Source organism: Pelodiscus sinensis, chromosome 6 (assembly GCF_052426305.1).
Source record: "Pelodiscus sinensis isolate ZL-2025 chromosome 6, ASM5242630v1, whole genome shotgun sequence".
Classification (NCBI taxonomy): domain Eukaryota; kingdom Metazoa; phylum Chordata; order Testudines; family Trionychidae; genus Pelodiscus; species Pelodiscus sinensis.
The window spans coordinates 49686891-49707787 of NC_143057.1; the positions used below are offsets into that span (position 1 = coordinate 49686891).

The following is a 20897-nucleotide window of genomic DNA, read 5'->3' on the forward strand; positions in this document are numbered from 1 at the left end:
GAGTCTCTGCATTCCTCTGATGACTAGCAAATAGTTGTGACAGTGTCACCCACTGTAGTGGCAGGTCCATATAGAAGATAGCCTCTAATGCTACCAAATATTGTATTAGTTCAAGTGGTAGAGGACTGTGCTGTGATTCTAAATATCACTGCTCTGATGATGACCTAAACAGGAGGAGATCAATATGGTTCTACAATGGAATTGTTTTCAAATGTATTTTTTTTAATTTAGGAAATTATATTTAAAAACTACATTAAAATAAAGTTAAGGTTGTCAAGTCAAGCATTCAGAAGTTAGGAACTGCCATGTTTAAGGTTGTCTGTATAACCTTAATTTGGCCTTCTATGTAAACATATTGTAATATAGTCTTTAGTAGGTGATTACAAGTATTTTTTCCTTTTATGACACTTAAAATGTTTCACTTTCCAAATATTTTACAAACATCAATTTAACTGATCCTCACCTAGGCCCTTATGAGATTGATAAATATTGTACCATGAGGGAGAGAGACACTGAATGACTCTCTCAATGTGACAAAGGGAATCGGAATTGGACTTTGTCCTTTGCTCAGATCACACATCACTCTATGTAATCCATAGGAATGTATGTTTTACAATCAATTCAGTGCTTCCCTGATCATTTCTTCAATTCCTCTCTCCTCCTCTTTGCTAGTTAGAAATTCATATCCTTCAGAATTTTACATATTATTTAAGTGGCAGAACAGATTAATAGTATTCCTCTGATGTAAAATGAAGCATACACAGCATGAATCGAGGTTTCATAATGGCTATTAAAATGCACACTTCTTCCTATACAGTCATGTGAATATCCATGTGTCACTCTTAGTGGTCATAGCCCAATTTTATTTAGAAGAAAGATACTTATAAAATTTAAATTGGTTTAACAACAAAATCCTCTTTGAAGAATCAAGTCTCATCTTTCAGTCTCTAAAATTATGAAAATCATTTCCTTCATTTATGTGTGCTAAGCACGTGAAAAGGAGAGAATTGGAGCATCTTCTGTTACTCTTTTTTCCTAGCAATTTTATATTTGTATGCATATAAGTAACAGCATTACTTATAAGACTTATATGTTTGTGTGTGAAAGAACATGCAAGAGGGGTGTTCGACTAGTGGTTAATGCATTTCTATTATTTAAAATTTATACAGTTTTAATATAAGTGTAAAATTTCTGGGTGAAATTTGTAAAACCACTCATCACTGATATAATTCTACTCCCGTTGAAGTTAATGTGAGGTTTAGCACAGACTTCAATGGGAGCAGATTTAGGTCAAGGCTTGTGAACACTTTTGAAAATCCCACCCTGTGTATATAAGTTTGTCCTCTTGTAGACTATGACATTTATCCTTCCTTATTATCTTAATATATAGGCAGAGTTTCCAAAATGTACAAATTCCACTGCTGAACACCAGCTTCACGAAATGTATATGAAGAAATGATACAATAAAGCTTACTTAAATGTATTCAAACAAATGCAACAGTAATGATAAAACAAAGCCAATCTTCTTCTTAGTAATTTAGCAAGCCCTCCAACTCCAAGCAGCTGAGAGAAATAAGGAAACCATCAAGAAACACTGATGTCTAAATTACATTACATTACAGAATAGAGGTTTCCTAATTACTCAGAAAAAAATACCTGAACTAATTTTACTTGATTTTTCAAGTTACAGTAACATAACACGGGTAAAGTTACAACCGCAGTGACCTATAATTTGACCTGTTCATTTCTGACCACCAGTGTCGCTCATTCTTGTCCTGTAAATGATTACTATCCAAACACCACAGCTTTGCAGTATTTTGTTTCTCTAAAATATGAAATATGCAAGCAGAAATTGCTCAAGAAATGTCTGTCGAACAAAAACTAACTGTAATACAATGCTATCCTTGTTTGAAAAGACTTCAGCCATTCTGAGGGTTTTCAATCAAGTTAAATATTTTTAGCAAAGACATGTGTTGACTGCCAGCAGTGTTTACAGGATTTATGACCCAAATTCTTTCATAGCAAAATCATTAAGGATGTAGTGTATGATTTCCAAAAAAGTACTTACTGAAAATTGTGATTCGGGCTGTTTGTTGGACCTATGAACATAAAATAAATGAAAATTATTGACAAATTCAGTTCATGGATCATAGCCTTAAAAAGCCAGTGGCAGACTGAATCAAACTTCTTGGATTTCTTTAAGGAAGGTTTGCATAACATCAAACAAATGGCTTTGGGGGGTCCTGCACATAATTACATACAATTATTTTCAAAACCATAAATAAAAATCAAATGAATCTTCTGCCTACCAGGCAGAAACCTGAGTGGACTTCATTTTTGTTAGAACACATCTCATGTTATACAAACATAAACCCTCAAAAATACAAAGCTTTATTTTGGCATATCACTTATCTTTTACTAAGCCCAATTAAATTAGTTTCAGACTTCATATCAGAACAATTAAGATGTGTCAGATGCATGCCCGTAACCAGTGTCATGGAACATAGAAACATGCTACAATACTTTAATATTTAATGTACTTCTACAAGGCCATTATCACCACTATTAAAGAGCATCTAAGAAATGGAGTGTCCCTAAAGCTGTGTATCCACTACCGCAGGGACTTTTAAAAAACGCATAAATAAAAGTCCTGTGTACAGATTAAGTGGCCAATCCCTGAAAAGAGATGAGCATGCTGCATGCCTTCAGCTTCCATTAATTTCACCCAGTATCTCCCAAGGACTGGGCTCCAAATCATGAATACCAGTGACCACTGCGTACTGCTATTCATTCCCCTTTTCATCTAAAAAGCTCTTTTTTTCCTGATTAGTTCAGCAACATTCTAACAACTTGAAGCTATGAAACTTATCATTTTTTTACCTTACACGGAGCCTTATTGAACATTTGTGATTTTTTTTGACACACATATTTACAGACCATTCCATCTGTATTTGCTTTCTTTTATTACAACTCAATGGGTACCAGGTTCCGCCAAGAGCTCGTGTGCGAAAAGAGAGGCCTCGGGCAACAGCTTTTATTTATTTCAAGTTGAATTTTTTTAAACAGCAAATCAATTTCTTGTTTTACTATTATGAAAACTAAGAGCCAGTCTATAAACGAATAAAGGTAGTCATAAAATCCACATTTTAAACAAAAAATGACTCACCAAGCCTTACAAAAAGGACTCCTGTTGCAGTTATTGTCTTCATTCCATTAGTGGCCACGCATTGATAGTACCCAGTGTCAGTAGTGTCGAGATCTTGGATTCTTAACCGTGAACCATAATCTGTTTTTCTTATGATGATCCTTCTTGGCTCCTGAACCACTGGGGCATCATTTTTTAACCATCTGACATTGGGGGATGGATTTCCTGCTACCTTGCAATGGAGAATTGCTGTCTGGCCCTGGACTATGGTGATATTGTTGACTGGTTCCAGAAAGGTCAGAAAGTAACCTGTAAAGGTGAAAGTTCAGAAAAGATCAAACTCCTGTTGGATTGGGATAAGAGATTGCCCAAGGCGCATTTTTATGAAGAGGCCTTTAAAACGGTTTCCATTTTCTTTCAAATATATGCTGTGCAGTAACAGAATTCTCATGATGGATTTGGAGTAGTGTCATCCTCCAATTTCTGTCTCACAAATAAGGGCTTACATACAGTTATCCTAAGATAAGATGAGATAACTTTATACAAATAAAACTTCCTGTGTGAACACTTTTATTCTGGAATAAAAGTGATTTCTCCCCCTCCCCCAGCCTTTATTTAGCTTGTATCATAAGCATTGCCATAGCTGGTCAGACCAATTTTCCATCTAGCCCAATATCTGGTCTTCTAACGATAGTCAGTGCTAATACTTCAGAGAAAAATTTAAACAGGTAGTTTAACACCTAAGTGGGACAGGCTTAATACGACAATTACAGGAGTTGGGGCAGAAGAAAGGTTTGTCAGAGGGGCTGTGGATGAGATTAAGGGCTGTATCATCGTGTGAACATTTGTGTGGGGGAAGTTTGAGTGAAATGCTCTGAGGCAGCAGCACCCTGTTATTTTGCCACTATTAGCTGACCCCACAATGGAATCCTCAAAAGGAGGCCATTTGCAAACAGGATGAGCAACGGAGGCAGTAAGGGAATAGCTGAGTCTCTGGCAAAGAGAACCAAATACAAAATGTGTGGAGCACAGTTTGAGACAGTGCTCACATCGTATGTCCATCCTTAATGTCATCCATGAATAGTCTTTGAATTTATCGCTGTTTCATGGCCTTGTCTTTACCTGAGAACAGTGAAAGCCTAACAGTGGTACCCAACCTTTTCAACCCCAGGCCCAACCTTATTCCAAAAAGGGCAACAACTGATCATTTTGGGTCATTTCTTCTCCTCTCCTCCACTACAGTTGTGCTACTCAGACAGCAAACAGGGAGAAGCCGCCACCCACAAGTCCCTTGTCTGGACTCCCCAGGTATGGAGGATTTTCCAGGAGCCAGTATATTTGGCTACTATAAAGCCTTTTCTGCTACTCCTCACTTGTTCTTAGGCTGTTATGCTCTGAACCAGGTCAGAAAGTAAGGGAACTTTAACGGTTTTGGTGCTTTTCCTCTTCTCCTGGGTGTTCTAGGTGGCTATCCTTCATTAGGTACTTCCTTAGACTTAGGAAGAAACAGTTACATTGCCACTCGAAGTATGCAGAGTTACTTTCTTGCCTGTGACACAGCAGATAGCCAGATGAGAAACTGCTGCACAACTGTCGCAGGGAAACAGCTGCTGCTACTTAGAGCATTCCCAGGTCAAATCAGAAACTGCTCCTGGTACTGGTTCTGCAGGGCAATGGGAGAAGGCAGATGGGGTCCTTTTGCTCCATACCATGTTTCTGTAGTGAAGGGGCTGATGTTAGCACTTCTGTGTGAATGCCACCAGGTGCAGTCACAAAAGCACTCTCAATTCATAATTAAAACACATTTTTCCTTCTTAATAGAGTCCCCTTTTAGGGCCACATATTGGCCTCCCAGCTCATAGGTTGGGCAGCACCTGCTTCAATACTTTTCACTGTCTGCTATTTAAAATCTTGACTTGGAGTAAATTTGGCTAAATCAGGCCAGTCACAGACATCCCCGTCTAAATTAAAAATTATTCAACTGTAGAATGGTATTTATTTCAGCTACATGAGATACATGAGAGGTAATTACTACAGATCAAAACCTCAATTACAAAGGACTACTTGACAAACACTCAAATTCATCTCTGCTGTAATTTCACTGAAGCCAGTTACTTTAGGAATGGAATCTGGTCCACAGCTTTTAAGTGAGCCAGAATGAGATACTATAAGTGATGTGAACAAAACTGCTATCAGAGAAAAAAACCTGATATTCTATGGCCAAATTCAGATCTGGTGTGACAAGATGCCATTTCCCTGAAGTCAATGTAATGGAATCCACTTCCACCAGCTCTGATTTTGGCTCAGGTTCGTTTTTTTTCCCCTGCCACTTTCACAAATTTCTTCAATAATATTTTAAGTTACTTTGTTGCTACAAATAAAGTAATTAAAATTTTAACCAACTGGATTACTCTGGCCCCAGTGCTTTCCTACCAACATCCTACAGACAAAGCAGAAACACAAGCACAATGCACTATACCTATTCCATGTCTGAATCAATACCCTGAAGTACGCATTCTTTATTTGGCACTTTCATTTCTTCTGAGAAATGATACAGAAGCCTGGTGTTTACAGAACTTACTAAATCTGAACTAATTGTATGACAGTGCAGCCAGCCATTTGTTATGCTGCCCTGTTATTTGAAGTTCTCTTTAGATAACCTATAATTGTAAATCTGCCAAAGTGGAAAATGTAACCAACTATACTGTTAAGAATGTTTTCTTTATTTAATTTCTGTGGTGATAATGAACAGTTGCTTTTTATGGTATCTGGTATACCACAAATATTGTGTGGATTCCACTTGGATGCAATGATTTGGGATAAAAAAACTACTTTATTTCATTAATTGTATCTCTCATGAGTCCCAAAAAATGTGGTGCTCTCTTGCGATCTCCTTCCAAATATTCTATTTCCCGTAAATGTATGAAAAAGTAAAATACAATGTAAAATAATATGAATTATATTTTAAGTATTCAAATTCTGTCTTGTGAGCAATACTTCAAATACTATGCCAGCTAACTACAGCCTTTAAAACTCAAACAGATTTAAGTAATCTACTATAGAACTGAAAATGTAATGAAACAAAGAAAGAAAAGTCCCTAATAAAATGGCTTAGGCTTACCATGTTGAAATGGTATTACTACAGATATAAATGTCATATATTCCAACAATTGCATTTGCTTTGAGATAAAGATAGTAATACAGAAAATTTTTATTTAAAAGTCCTAGTATATTGCACACTAATTTGCTCCATTATATATAAGTTATTGTTATGAAATCTTTATTTTACCATGACTTTAATCCAATGCCCATTGAAATCAATGGAAAAATTCCCATTGCTTTGGCTCTGCTGTCTGAACACACAGGATTCGGGGGGGAGGGGGAACCTATCTGCTGGATAGTCCTGTATTTGCCATAGGCACAGCAGTTTTAAATGAAGCTTCTCACTTGTTAAGCTACATAATATGTCTTACAATCAATTCGAATATTCCGTTGTGCCTGGACAAATTCAAAACTGTTCTGTCAAGAGTTTAGAGCACGGGTGGGGAAGATACGGCTGTGGGCCAAATCTGGCCCACCAAGCCGTTTGATCTGGCCGGTAGCCCACCCTGTCGCTCCCCCACCTCCAGACCAATCAAGACCTGGGGGCGGGGGAGTACGTGAAGTCATTTGCTATTGAAAGCAGCTGGTGGTTTTGAACAGCGAGTGACTTTGTGCACTCCCCTACCCCGAGGTCCCGATTGACCTGGGATGGGCCAGTGTGCGAAGTGTCCTCCTGCAAGGGGCGCATGGTACCTACAGGGAACCACCAGTTGTTTAAAATGGCTGGCGGTTTCCTCTAAGCACCACGTGTCTCTGGCAGGGTGGGGACATAGACTAAGCATGCCTGACTGGCCTGGGGGTGAGGGAGCACGCAAAGTCTCCTCCTTCAGGGGTGTGGCACCAAGAGGGCCCCACCTCTTCTGTCTAAGGCACTAAAACTTCCAGGGTCCAGCCTGTAACCACATACTAAAATTAGTCGAGTGGCCATCCTGCAAAAATTATTGCCCACCCCTGCTTTAGAAGGTAGCAAAATTTAGTTTACATAGCATATTATGATAGACCTGGCATTTTACATACATACTAGTTTACAGAAACAACTGACAGAGCAATATAGCCAGAACTCTCATATATTAATTGCCAGATAGTTACCAGTTTTTCATCTTTTATGATGGAATGAAAATAAAAAAAAATACAGAGCAAACAGAATCTCACAGTAAACAAAATCAGATGGAACAGTGATGTCTATGTGTGTTAGAAAGATGGTAGAAATAAGGAAACTTCTTCCATAGATAATGGGAATATTAAACTATTACCAAATTGTCCAGAACAGTTATTAAACAGTTTAAAAACAAAGGCTAGAACTACCACTAGATTCCCTGATAAAACTTTTGAATTTCCCAATGAAGAAAATAAAAACCATTTAAGTAATATCCATCTATTCTAGAAGCATACAGCACAAAGTGAAATCATGCTACATGGAAATCCAGCAAAACTTCACTCACAAAGGAAGACATTTTCTTTTAAGACCTCAGGCACATACATAGCTGGCCTAAATCCTTTAGACAGCTAGTGTGAAGTATTGGGCTTGTTGCAAGAGGCACATGGCTTTGAAGCCAGGAACCAGGACATGTCCAAACCCATGGATGAACAGTCCTATCTTCACAACTTTAACTAAGAACTTGGTACACTAACTATGATAACTATACAGAATATACCCAAGAAAATCCAGCCACTGGGAAAGAAAACCTTGCCATAGCAAGAAGGATATAGATACTGTGCAAAAAGAAAATTGTTAAACCAATTACCGCATATAAACGCAAGACTAAATATGAAATATGACTCAATCCAACAAGAGAAAGAAGATATAACTAGCAGCTTTGCTGAAAAATATACTTATTTGTCAAAATTAATGCATCTCCTCCTCAAATCCCTGCTTTGTACCAGTACAGGTTGGACCTCTCTCGTCTGGCACCCTGAAGACCTGACTTGTCCCAAATGAGGGAATTTGCTGGACCCAAAGGTGGTCCTGTTACTGGCCCCCAAACACATTGCTCCTCCTTGCTGCCAGCCCCAGCTCCACCTCTCCCTCTTTCCCCCGCTGGACTGCAGTGGCCCCGACAGCCTGGGCTGCCACGTCCCCATCCTTACTACTGGGGCTACCACGTACCAAGCCCCAACCTCGCTGACACCATCCTCGCTGGGTTCCTAGCTCTCTTGCTACTGGGCTCCCAGCCAGGAATCTCTGGTCCAGGAACATCTGTGGTCCTGCCAGACTATGGATGTTGCTGGACCAGAGAGTCCTGGTTTTGGGAGATCAAACCTGTAGTGTTGAGTTTAATGGTAGTACATCTTGACCATTATTCTAGTCAATTATTAGTATTTTGCGTGTTTACGACATCCTTTATATAGTGGCAGTTCTGGGGCCTTGTCACTGTTTTCCTCACACACTGTGACCTTGCTTTAATATATTATATGGTAGGGGTGGGCAAGATACAGCTCATGGGCCGGATCCAACTCACCAAGCCTTTTAATCCAGCCTGGCTGCCCCTGTAGCACAGAACAAAGCCACTCAAAGAGGTTAGCTGCTCCCTTTGGTTATCTGTGCTGCAAGGGAGTGAGGAAGGAGGCTTTGAGCACTGCCCCTGTCCCCAGCAAAATCTCTCAGCTTCTATTGGCCATTGGGGGTAGGGGCAGTGCAGTGTAGAGAGCCACCTGCAACAGCCAGCCAGGGGCTGCTGGCAGGCAGAGAAGCCTGCCTGATAGAGCTGCTGGCTGGGACCTGCTTAGGTAAGCACCTCGCAGACAGAGCCTGCCTCTGGCACCCCATTCCCTATCACACCCAACTCCCTCGCAGACCCTGCATCCCCTTCTATGCCCCTCTTCCTGGCAAGAAATCCTCTCCCTGCACCCATCACCCCAATCACGTGCCCAGGTCACATTCCCCTCTTCACCCAAACCCTCTCTCAGATCCCACACCCTGACCTGCACCATAGTCCCCTACCCCAGGCTCCCTTCTGTATCCAACCTCCATTCCAGACCATGCATCCCCTCCACAGAAAGTGCAGCCCTTCACCACTTACCAAAATCTTCGAGTGCCCCCACCCCCATCAGAAATTATTGCCCACCCCTGTTATATGGTATGGGAGCTGTCAGGAAGACTTTACAAAAAACAGTCATGTTAAAATAAACTAATGCAAACAAGCCTATTTCTCGAAACTGTTTCCAAATTGGAATGTACCAGCTAATAGGGTTGCCAGATGGCTGAAACGAAAATACCGAACACCCTCCTCCCCCAAAAAAAACCCTACCAGGAAAAAATTTTGTTGAAGGAAAAAAAAAGTGGGCGGGAAGGACTGGCCAGGAAGGGAGCGGTGCTGGCCGGGAAGGGGGGCGCCTGGAAACAGCTAATGGGGGGGGCAATGGGGCTGGCCGGGGGAGATGGGGGGCCAACAGGAAGCAGGGCTGGTGGGGGAGCGGGGGTTGGGTGGAATGGGGCTGGTCGTGAGATATTGGGGGAGGGGGACCAGCCGGTAGGAGGCGTGGCTGGCTGGGAGTAAGGGGGGCAGGAAGCACAGCTGGGGGGGAGGAATTGGGGGCTGCGAGGGTGGCTGGGAGCAAGGGGGGGGGCGGGAAGCAGAGCTCACGGGGGGGGGGTGCAGCGGCGCTGGCTGGGAGTAAGGGGGAGCCGAGAGGAACGGGGGGCAGGAAGCAGAGCTGGCGGGGACGGGGAGAGGTGCAGCGGCGCTGGCCAGGGAGATCAGGAAGAGGAACAGACTGGCGGGAAGCAGAGCTGAGGGTGGGGGGTGCAGAGGGGCTGGCCAGGCGTAGCCCCGCCTCCAAGCTTGGACTCCCAGCCACTCTCCCCACCCCTGCCAGGTTTCTGTCTGGTGCGCAGCTGGAAAAAATCAGAAAATACCAGACATTGCACGTGTCCAGTATTTTCTGATTTTTTTTACCGGACAGAGCGCGCAAATACCAGACTGTCCAGTACAATGCCGGACACCTGGCAACCCTACCAGCTAATAGATATGTCCCTATGCTTATGGAGTAACCTAACGATATTGTTTTATTAAATATGCAACAGCAATCACTTTTTCCCCCCCCAGTGGTTCACTCATCAAATGATCCAACATGTTTCTAAAATAAAGTTTAAGCAAAAATTAAATCGTGACACTGGAATCGAGATGAAATCACCACTACTGAGAATATTTTCCATACCAAAAGTAAGTCACATTTAGGATGCATCCTGGGCATGTCTATGCAAGTCCTGTGGTACAGTAGTGTGTCAATACATACTATAGAACTTTTAGCACATCAGTAGGATCCACACAGACAGTTTAGTGCACATCATGCTGAGTGCTGTAGATTTTCACCCAGCTTGTCAGGCAGTGAATGTCTGTGTGGGATGCCCTAGTCTCTCTTACAACATATTAATGCATGGGTAAATAAAGGAAATACATAATAAAAACAATTGTTTTGCACAGTATGTTTCAAAGCAAATTTTTACTCAAGAAAAAGAATTGAAATCATTCTTATTTTTACCTTTGGGCGTTGGAATTTGCCTGTCATGTCCATCTACTTGACTCAAAGGATCATTGGAATCTGGTATCTCCATTTCACCTATGTGAAAAATAAACCATTACAGTTGTAAACAAGTTCAGACTGAGTTGATCTTTCTCTTCTTAAGCAGAAATAAGATGTTGGGTATTTTAATTCATTTGGGGCCAAAAGTCAGTCCCACCAAAACCAGTGGCAAAATACCCATTGACTTCAAGAGGATCAAGAATTATGAATTTTTCTGAATATGAAATCTATTCAGCACAACATATGGGAGGTTTTGCTCTTGACAAAGTGACAGCATTAAGAAGTCTGTTCCTTTTCTAACCATACACACACAATTCAAATACTGCACACTGCCTTTGTCATGTTAAATTATCAGTAATTTGCTCTGTTGGTATTCTTGAACAAAACATGGCATAAAGTTAACTTTTGAGAATATGGAACATTAATTTAAATTATGTTTTCACATGTCTGACCTGCTTCTGATGCCTTGCGTTTTCCAACACTTTTTGAATGATGATCTGAGGCACACATAGCAAAAGAATTCAAACAATAGCATTCTATAACTATACCTTTGTAAAAGTCTCTTAGAATTTAGGGATTGTTTCCCCAGCCAATTCTATCACTTTACCATTACTGCACACTCAGACTTTAAGGTCAGAAGGTACCATTATGATCATTTAGCTCAGGAGTTCCAAACTGTGGGTTGTGCTCCCTTTTTGACGGGATTGACAGCAATAGCTTAGATCAGTGTTTCCAAATTTTATTTGGCCACAGAACCCTTTTAAACTCTTAAGAATTTTGCAGAACCCCTAATAACAGTCTTATATATGGAGCTGAAAAAGTAGACCACAAATAAGTAAGAACAATAAACAAACGATAAACAAATTCATGAGATCAACATTTAGTTTAATTGCACATAGATTAATCTATCATGGTCAATTTATATTTGACACAGTTAAATTCTTAAATACAAGAAATCACACGACTATACTGAAGTATTCACAAGAGCACTGTCTGCGCACTCCCATACAAGCAACTGGTTTGACAGCTGGAGCTTCGACTTTGTCCGACATGGTGCTAGTATATTCGTATTCAGTCACCCATGTGATCCACGCTCCTTGAGAGTGAGTATGGGGATTTACGGTTTATTTACGTTTATAACAGGCGATCACACCATTGACTGACTGTGCGCGAAGCGGTGAGTAGTGACATCATCATCCCAACACCTTGGCCAAGTTGACATTACACATGGGCCACTTATCATGGTAAACACAAATGAAAATTGTTTTCAATAAAATTCATAAATGCTTAAATATTTTTTAAATCATAAAATATTATTGGAATGGAATTTTCTCACTGAACCCTTATTGTCACTTTGCGGAACCCCAGGGTTCCATGGAACACAATTTGGGAAACACAGGCTTAGATAATAGCTCAGCCCCAACACTGGGGCGGGGAGGAAGGACCACAGACGTAGCCTGAAGGATTCAATTCTGGGCAGTGGGGCTCAGGTCACAGGCCCCCTGGCTGGGACAAAAGCCCTTGGGATTTGGCTCTGACTCCTTCCCCTCCCAGGATAGTGAAACTCGGGCTTTGGCTCTGTCTTCCAGGGCAGTGGGAATCAGGGGGAACTCAGACTTTGGTTTCCCCTCCCAGGGTTGTGTAGTCACTTTTGTCATCAGAAGGTGGTCATGATGAATTAAATTTGAAGAACCCCTGGATCTAGCAGCCTGACCTTCTGCAGATTGCAGGGCACAAACCCAGCCACTCCTGAAATGAACCCATCACCTCTGTCAGTTACTGAAGTCCTCTAACCTTGAGGAATCTCAGGCCCAGGGGCCAGATATGGCCCCCTGCTTGCCTGGATCTGACCCCCGAGGCCTCTCCCCCAGTATTGGGGAGCCTGCGATGGTGGGGCTGTAGCACTCAAAATGTACCAGCCTGCCCCACACTTCCCTTAAGGTTCTGCTGAGAGAGGAGAATGTAGGAAGTGTCTCTCTGTCAGGTGTTTTGTTTGTTTACTTCTCACTTGTCTGTGGCCCCCAACCTAAAAAAGGTTTCCCCACCCCTGATGTAAAGACTACAAGTTACAGAGAATCCACCCTCTACTCTAGTTCAAACTAGCACACTGACCTCTCTCCCTCCCACTACCCCAGTATTCCTAATGGTGCTGAAATTAATCACTTTCTTCCCCTTTTTGTTTATGCATGCCCACTGACCAGTGTTTCTTTCTAATTTTTTATATCCACGTGTGGAATGAATTTTGCTATGTGCACCAATATGAAATAACGCAATAGGCTCCTCTGGCATCAGCGAGGAACTGCCATGTCTGGGAGAGAGATGTCTTTCTCCCTAGCTGCAACAGCGCACAGGGCTTACTAAGCAGCTGCATGGCCACACAGTTTAGAGGAAAATTAGTCACTGCCCATGGAGGGAGGCAGGAAGGCAGATTACCTTGGAGCAAGGTGATTCAAAAGGGCTGGGGAATCCCCAGCTACCATCAGCATCGCAGCAGGGCTACGATAAGACTTCCTGCCTACCCTGGCTCCATGCTGCTCCAGGAAGCGGCCAGCACATTCCCTGTAGCCCCTTGGGGTGGTCTCCACTTGCGCGCCTCCCTTCCCCTCCAAGGGTTGTCGCTGCAGCTCCTATGGGAAGCCACTGCCTAAAGGATGTGCTTGTTGCTTCCAGAAATCACTCAAGATAAGCACCACTTTTTGACTCCCTCCCACACCCCAACCCATTTTCCCAGTCTAGAGTCTGCCCCCCCACTCTCTTCTCCCACCTCAACCACCTGCCCCAGCCTGGAGCCCGCATCCCAACTCCCTTCCAGATCCCGTCCCCTCCTTCACTCAAACGCTCTCCCAGAGCCCAACCCATTACCCCTCCTGCACCCTAACCCCCTCCGCCAGCTTGATGAAAGTTAATGAGGGTGGGGGAGAATGGGACACAGAGGAATGGGGTGAGTGGACTAATGGGAGCTAGCCAGAGCATGGCCTTAAGGAAGGGGTGGGGCAAGGGTCTTGGGGACTCGTTTTTGCTGAAACAGACTAACACAGTGGCAGCTTTATTTCTTGAATTTCTCATTCCCTTATCACTTCAGTGGGATTCTCTAAAGGGCAAAGATGAAAAGCCTGTATGCAGAGAGGCACAACAGTTCTTCTTACTACTCCCACACCCACATGCCTAGTTTGTGCTTTTTAACTCTCAGATCAGGTTGGAAAGAAACAAAAGCATTTGCTGATTTTAAAACACTTAAATAATAGTTTTATGTAATTCTTCCTTTTGCTTTCAATGTTTGTGTCTGGCAAAAACATTTATCTCCAGCTGTGCCTAATCAGAGGATAATTACAAACCACAGACAGTATCTATCCACAAAGTTTCCATGAATAAGCAATGTTAAAATTGAAAAATCTTCTGTGTGCTATAAATTATAAGCCCAATACTCATCTACCATTTTGAACTGTGTCAATACTTAATAAGGTATTTTATCTTTTAAATATTCTAATCTGAAAGATTTCTCTTTTAAGCCATTTTTATTATAACTCAATTTTAACTAGGTCCATCAAATTATTTAAAATAATTGCAATGAGTCATGATAAAAATCATAACTGTTTTAATTGTACTTCAATAAAATACCAACTTATCTTAATTTGTTTTATTTCTTTTACATTTCCAAATATACTGATTTTAATTAGAACACAGAAGACAAAGTGTACATTGTTCACTTTATTACAGTGCAAATATTTAAAATAAAAAATAGTAGTTTCTTTTATTTATTTTGTTCTTGTATGTATTTTCCATGTATGCACTGTAGAGCAAAGTTATCACGAAAGTGCGACTAACAAATGTATCTTTTTTTTTTACATACTGCATTCAAAAAACAAACAAGAAAAATGTAAAACTTCAGAGCCTACAAATCAAAAGCATGAAGACGCATGTGAATGTTTAACATACATAAATACCTTGCAATGCCGGCTACAATGGTGGAAGTGAATGCCTGTTCTCACTTTCAGGTAACATTGCAAACAAGTGGTGGCCAAAATCTACTCTAAATGTACACAAACTTGTTTGCTTGGCAAGTGGCTAAACAAGAAAGAGGACTAAAAGGATTTGGACACACTAAACTTTTTTATTGTTTTGAGTGTAGTTATGAAAAAGTAATTCTACATTTGTAAATTGCACTTTCATACTAGAGATTTAATTACAGAACTTGTATGAGGTGAAATTAAAAATATTTTGTTTTTACAGTGCAAATATTTGTAATAAAAATAATAAAGTGAGCACTGTACACTGTATTCTGTGTTGCAATTGAAAGATATTTGAAAATATAGAAAACATAATAAATTTAAATTAGTATTCTACTATTGTAGAACAGTGCAATTAAAACTGACTTTTTAAAAATCCAGTTTATTTTGCATTAATCGCTTGCATTAATTGTGGTTAATTGACAGCCTAATTTTAACCCTGACATTGCTGAACTCAGTTAAAGCAACAGTAAGCAGTGTTCAACGTGAAATATTTCAAGCATTTTTACATTGTACATGCCTCTTGATTAGACCCACCAATAAATCATTTTGCACACAGAAATATTTTTTGCATTATATTAAGCAATATGAGAAACACAGATTCATAGTGCTGAGAGCTACTCAGAGTAATAGTTCATGTACCAGCTTCTCCATTCCTGTTGACTGCTTCTTTCAATTCTTCATAATTTTACATTCCTGTTGTCTTACTGCATTATCTTCTGCTAGAACTAAATCTATAGTGCTAAGCTAAAACCAATAATAACTGTTGATGCACCCATCTCTCTGTTCACTCTTTGGATTGCTATGATAAATGGAGTTACTTCCCATGGAATCTCTACATCTAATTTACACGGCTGGTAGTTCCTTTCGAGACCCCACACATCTCTGACCAAGACTCTAGCATCTCAGACCTTGTTAAAACATGGAGAAGTCTTTTGGCACCTTAAAGAAACAGATTTATTTGGGCATAAGCTTTTGTAGGTAAAAACCACTTCATCAGATGTAATCTTGTTGTCACTGCATTCCTTCCCCACACTGCTCTGTCAAGATCTTAGATATGATGTCTCATTTGCCACTTCCTCTGTTACACTTCCATTCACACATGGACTGAATAAAAAGCCTCCAATGAATTCCCCTCCAGAGCATCCTATGACCATTCTAGACTGCAAACTCCTTAAAACGGCTAAAGTTTTCACTGGTTTTGTGCAGTATATTTATTACTAAGCATGCAAACAGTAATTACAGATCAAAATGAAAGTAACAGTCATAATGGTGTATCAGATCTGTGCTCCTAAACATTAATTTGGCTGGAAGTCTAGAGAATAAGAGATTTTAAAACTTGAGGGTCATGCTTATGGTACACAAAATTTAAAATATTATGCATTTAGGCCATGGTTTAGATATTCCTGCTATTACAACCAGGGGAAGAACTTGCAAAGTGGGTGGCTGATACGTTGTTTAATACTTAAGAGGTTAATAATACAGGAGCAGATCTACCAAATCTTTTCAGAGGCAAGACTTGTATGTCTGAATTACAGTGTCTTCACTGTTGTAGATAAGACTTAACGTCATATTATTACATTCATCTGAGATGGGACAAAGATACCAGTGTATAATTCCAGCACTATTGCTCAACCTTACAAAAATATGCCACCTATCTTCTTCAATGAGTGGGAGAATTTGATGAGACTGGTGCTGAGGAGGAATAGTCTCTAGCAGCAAGGGAGGAAGAAACTCACAGAGGGATACCAAGTAGCTCCTCCTTTCCCAAGGGGAGTCTCCAGCATCCATTGGCCAGCTGTGGGAGAAGGTGCTGACTGGCCAGCATTCCTCAGCTTCCAGGATTTAACCTGATATAACCTCTTTCTGCTCCATTCCAGCAGCCCCCCTCTACCCACACTGACCTAGCAAAGGGAATCGAATCTGACAGGTGCTGTGGGTCTAGTCCATCATCCATCTGGGGGGGGTCAGGAAGGAATTTAACAGAAAATAAGGAGTTATTTTCCTTCCTCACAGCTACAGAGGGTTAAGCAGGAATACATTTAGTGCCTAGCTGAGGTATTTGCATTGAGCTATTCATTCACCACAACTTGCTATTGATTTACAGTTCATTAAAAGCAAAATGAACGGTTCCCAGAGGTAAAATATATTGGTGATAAGCCTTGGGCTTATGGGATAAAAGATGGGTTCCCCCCATCAAGCCCTCTTTGCACTGTCTCCTCCTCACAAGGAGGAGGATGCCAGAACTTAGAGTCCTGGGAATCCTGCAGAGAGCCAACCCTGAGTTATTGGATATGGTAAGGTGTATTGAACTTATTAACTACTTTGTGTAAAAGAGTATGAGAGACAGACAGATTGTGCCCCTCTACTATGTTAAAGATGATTTAAAAGTTGTGACCTGCTGTTTAATTTTGTGTCATCATTTTACCACTGTGTCCACATCAAAACTTAGCTACTTCAAATAGCAAGGGATGAGTATGCAAGTGAGCAATGAGGATTCCAACTATGAAAGAACAGATAGAGAACACACTGCCATCTCACTGACTGCATACAAACAACTATTAATAACTGACTTGGAGAGAAATGCTTGTGACTTGAAGCCCAGCTGTGAATGTATCAACTCACCTTGCTAAAATGTTAGCTGAGTGGCATGCCAGGTATGTAAATATGTAGATAACTGAAGTCATACAAACTACCATGGCTACCGTGAAGCACTCAGTAACCAGAATGTCAATATTCCCCTTTGAAAATGCTGACTGACAGAAAAAAAGGCCATTAATCTTGCAGTCCAACAGAACAGATCCACAAGAAACAACCAACAGAAGAAAGAGGTTGACATAATTTCATCTTTAATGCTTTATCTGAAAGATAGCACCACTGGATAGTATTGCTTTCTCTTTGGTCTGGTTGAATTACACATTGGTCATAAAGAGTGACACTACAGAGACAAGTGTGTGAACTCTTAACCTTTTGGTTCTAAGCAATTCAAGGATACTGATAAAATCTGAAAGTGCAGCAAGTGTCACTACTGGGTTCTAGCAACTGGGTTAGTTCCATATGTGGGTTATATTTGTTGATTGCATAGATACGAAATTTCTTAGTTCCATTACAGCCTGTATGTCAATCTAGTTATACGCAGATTTTATTTCAAGAAGTCTATTCGTTAGTCAATAAAAGGAAACATAAGGGAACAGCTTATGTTTATGCAAATATCTTTCAAGGATAAATTCATAAATAAAAATTCAAAATAAATTTAAAAAAGAAAAATAGTAGTGTAAAAAGCACTATCCTTGCCCAATTTGGATTTTAAAAACCAACCCTCTAAGCATAGTATTTATCCTTTCCTCTGTCAAATCCGTTCCTTTTGCAATAGAAGATGAGGAAAAGTGGCCAACAGATAAGGAGTAGGCCATCTTTTATAAAAGTTCCTGGGACGACTTCTCACAAGTCAAATAAACATCCTGTAAATCTGAGGTAAGATTGCCCTAGCATGGGTACCCACACGGTTTTGGTAATTTCTCAAGCTGAACAAAAAGTCTAATCACAGGGCATACACTAGTGGTAAAGTATAGTTAAATAATCATTTCAAAATTTAACTATTTCTTTAGTTCAGGGATCATCTCAGTATATGAAAATCAGCTGTAATACATAGAGTTGATAATGTTTGTGGAAGTAATCGTATTAAAATATTATCTGGCATGTCTTGCAGCCATACAAAAATAACTCCAAAAACAGATTACATGCAAGTTCCCTCTGCTTGAACACTAACCAGTTTAATATTAAATATATTTTTTTCTAAACTGTAGTTGAGGAGTAAACTTTAGATCTTGGTTCTGTCACTTAAATATAGACTAATCCGGGAGCTGAAATTATTTTCTAAATTTAAACAGTAACAATCAACCTTATCCACTCACTGCTTAACCTTTGACTTAGGTTCTAACTTTACTTCAATAATATAAAACTCCCAAAAGAAAAAAAAAACCTTCAGTTTAATACCCTCTAATATTCTGGTCTTTTATTCATAAAACTTTGTTGACCTTCTGTCAATTGCTAAACTCCAGAACTCCCCAAACAAAGAATCCACTGTGGTCTTCGATTCAGCTGCCAATCTGATTACTTTAGATTTGGGAAACAGGCTACTTAGATGGCTGAATCAGGGCCTTTCATTTAAATTCCTTTTTTCAATATCTCCAGGCCTTGGCAACCAATTGCAAAGAGGACTTGCCAAACCTGTAAAGGCTGGTGAACAGTCTACAAAAGACACAGTTAGTATTACGTGATCAGTGCACTGCTTTTTATAGTTAAAGAAGATTAGGAGCTCTATTTTTTCTTTGACAGTTAGCATTTTCACATAAAAATATGAAAGAGGGAAAACTTTTATACTTTTTGTTTCACTTGTTTGGTGCCAGAGGCATTACATACAGTTGTTAGAACACACACAGTGTTCTGTGAAGTTATCTAAACAATTATTTCAATGTAAAAGTAGATTATTTGATTCCTCAGAGGGGAAAAAAATCCTTTATCATGATCTCAAACTAAATTGACAGCAATAAGAGCTTTCACTATAAAAATGTTAGAATTGGAGTCAGCCTTTGTACATTTACTCTAACTTCAACAACTAACAACCAACCAGCATATTGACATGATACAGGAATGTTGAACCTCAAAAGTAATTAACCCCCTGAAAGTTGGCACAACACACATCTAACTGATAAGCTACATATAAAAAGTTGTCATTATTTATAAGCATCCCTCTTGGAATAAAGAAACTTGTTTCCTTAACATAAGTCTTCCTCCATTAATTTTGTTCTGTTTTGCATGAATGCTCAACTGAAATGGTTTACCTAAAAAAATAAGGAAAAAAAACAGGAAGCAAAATATATGAACTAGAAGGCTAGGCGCTTGAGAGGAATTTGCACACATGTACTAATCTGAATGCTTACGCTTATTAAAATATATTAATTTACCTATGTTTGAAAATTAATCCTCAAGTATTAAAGTCATGTCCCTCAAGTGAGAAAACATGTTATTCAGTGCACAAACACTTTTTTAAAAATAAAGGCTGAATTTACATAAAGCTGGAGTGATCTTGATCTCCACCCTAATTCCTCCACACCCTCCTGCCTAAAGAAAAGAAAAACCTTACAATGAAGATTTGTAGTATATCTACTTTCTACTTATCCTTCAAGTGCCTCAACACGTACCAGAGGTCAATGTTCAATGCTGAACTAATCCAGACATCTAAAATAATAATACCAGTGATTCATACACAGAGTTTAGCAAATAATTTAATTCATTCAGACTTTATCATTTATGCATATTCAGGATGGCTACGTCTACACTGGAATGATTTTCCGGAAATGCTTTTAACAGAAAAGGTTTTCCGTTAAAAGTATTTCCGAAAAGCGTGTCTAGATTGGCAGGACGCTTTACCGGAAGAGCACTTTTTCCGGAAAAGCGTCCGTGGCCAATCTAGACGTGCTTTTCCGCAAAAAAGCCCCGATCGTCATTTTCACGATCGGGGCTTTTTTGCGGAAAACACTACTGTGCTGTCTACACTGGCCCTTTTCCAGAACAGTTTTCCGGAAAAAGACTTTTGCCCAAACGGGAGCAGCATAGTTTTTCCGGAAAAGCACTGATGATTTTACATTATATCATCAGTGCTTCTCTGGAAATTCAAGCGGCCAGTGTAGACAGTTGACAAGCTTTTCCGGAAAAGCGGCTGATTTTCCGGAATAACTTGCCAGTGTAGACACAGCCGATGTGACCAAGAGTCTTCCAAAACTAATCAAACCTTTGGATTGCTATCCCTTCTTGTTTCTCTGTGTAGGAACTAACAATATGGCCAAGAATGACCTTGAGCAGGTCACTGCAGATTATGTAGCACTGGGAAGAATGATTAAGGAATTTGAAGCGCAAGTGCTGTTCTCATCCATCCTACCTGGAAGGAAAACGTCCAAGTAGGGATCACCAAATCGAGGAAGTATACGTGTGGTTGCACAGGTGGTGTTGGAGAGAGGGGCTTTGGTTTCTTTGACCATGGGACTCTGTTCCAGGCACAAGGATTGTTAGGAAGAGATGGGATCCACCTAACCAAGAGAGGAAAGACCACCTTCGCG

General features: G+C 40.2%; 1 protein-coding gene across 2 annotated transcripts in view; it reads right to left on the bottom strand.

Moving 5' to 3' along the window:
- Nucleotides 1–20897, bottom strand: part of ROR2 (ROR family WNT receptor 2) — a 216744-nt gene that overhangs the window by 35086 nt on the left and 160761 nt on the right. For both annotated transcript variants that reach the window (XM_075931901.2, XM_075931902.2), the window contains 3 exons: nucleotides 10730–10807; nucleotides 3167–3454; nucleotides 2069–2099 (listed from right to left, as the gene is read on the bottom strand). In XM_075931901.2, the coding sequence (XP_075788016.1) occupies nucleotides 2069–2099; nucleotides 3167–3454; nucleotides 10730–10807 (397 nt within the window). The remainder of the gene's footprint in view (nucleotides 1–2068; nucleotides 2100–3166; nucleotides 3455–10729; nucleotides 10808–20897) is intronic.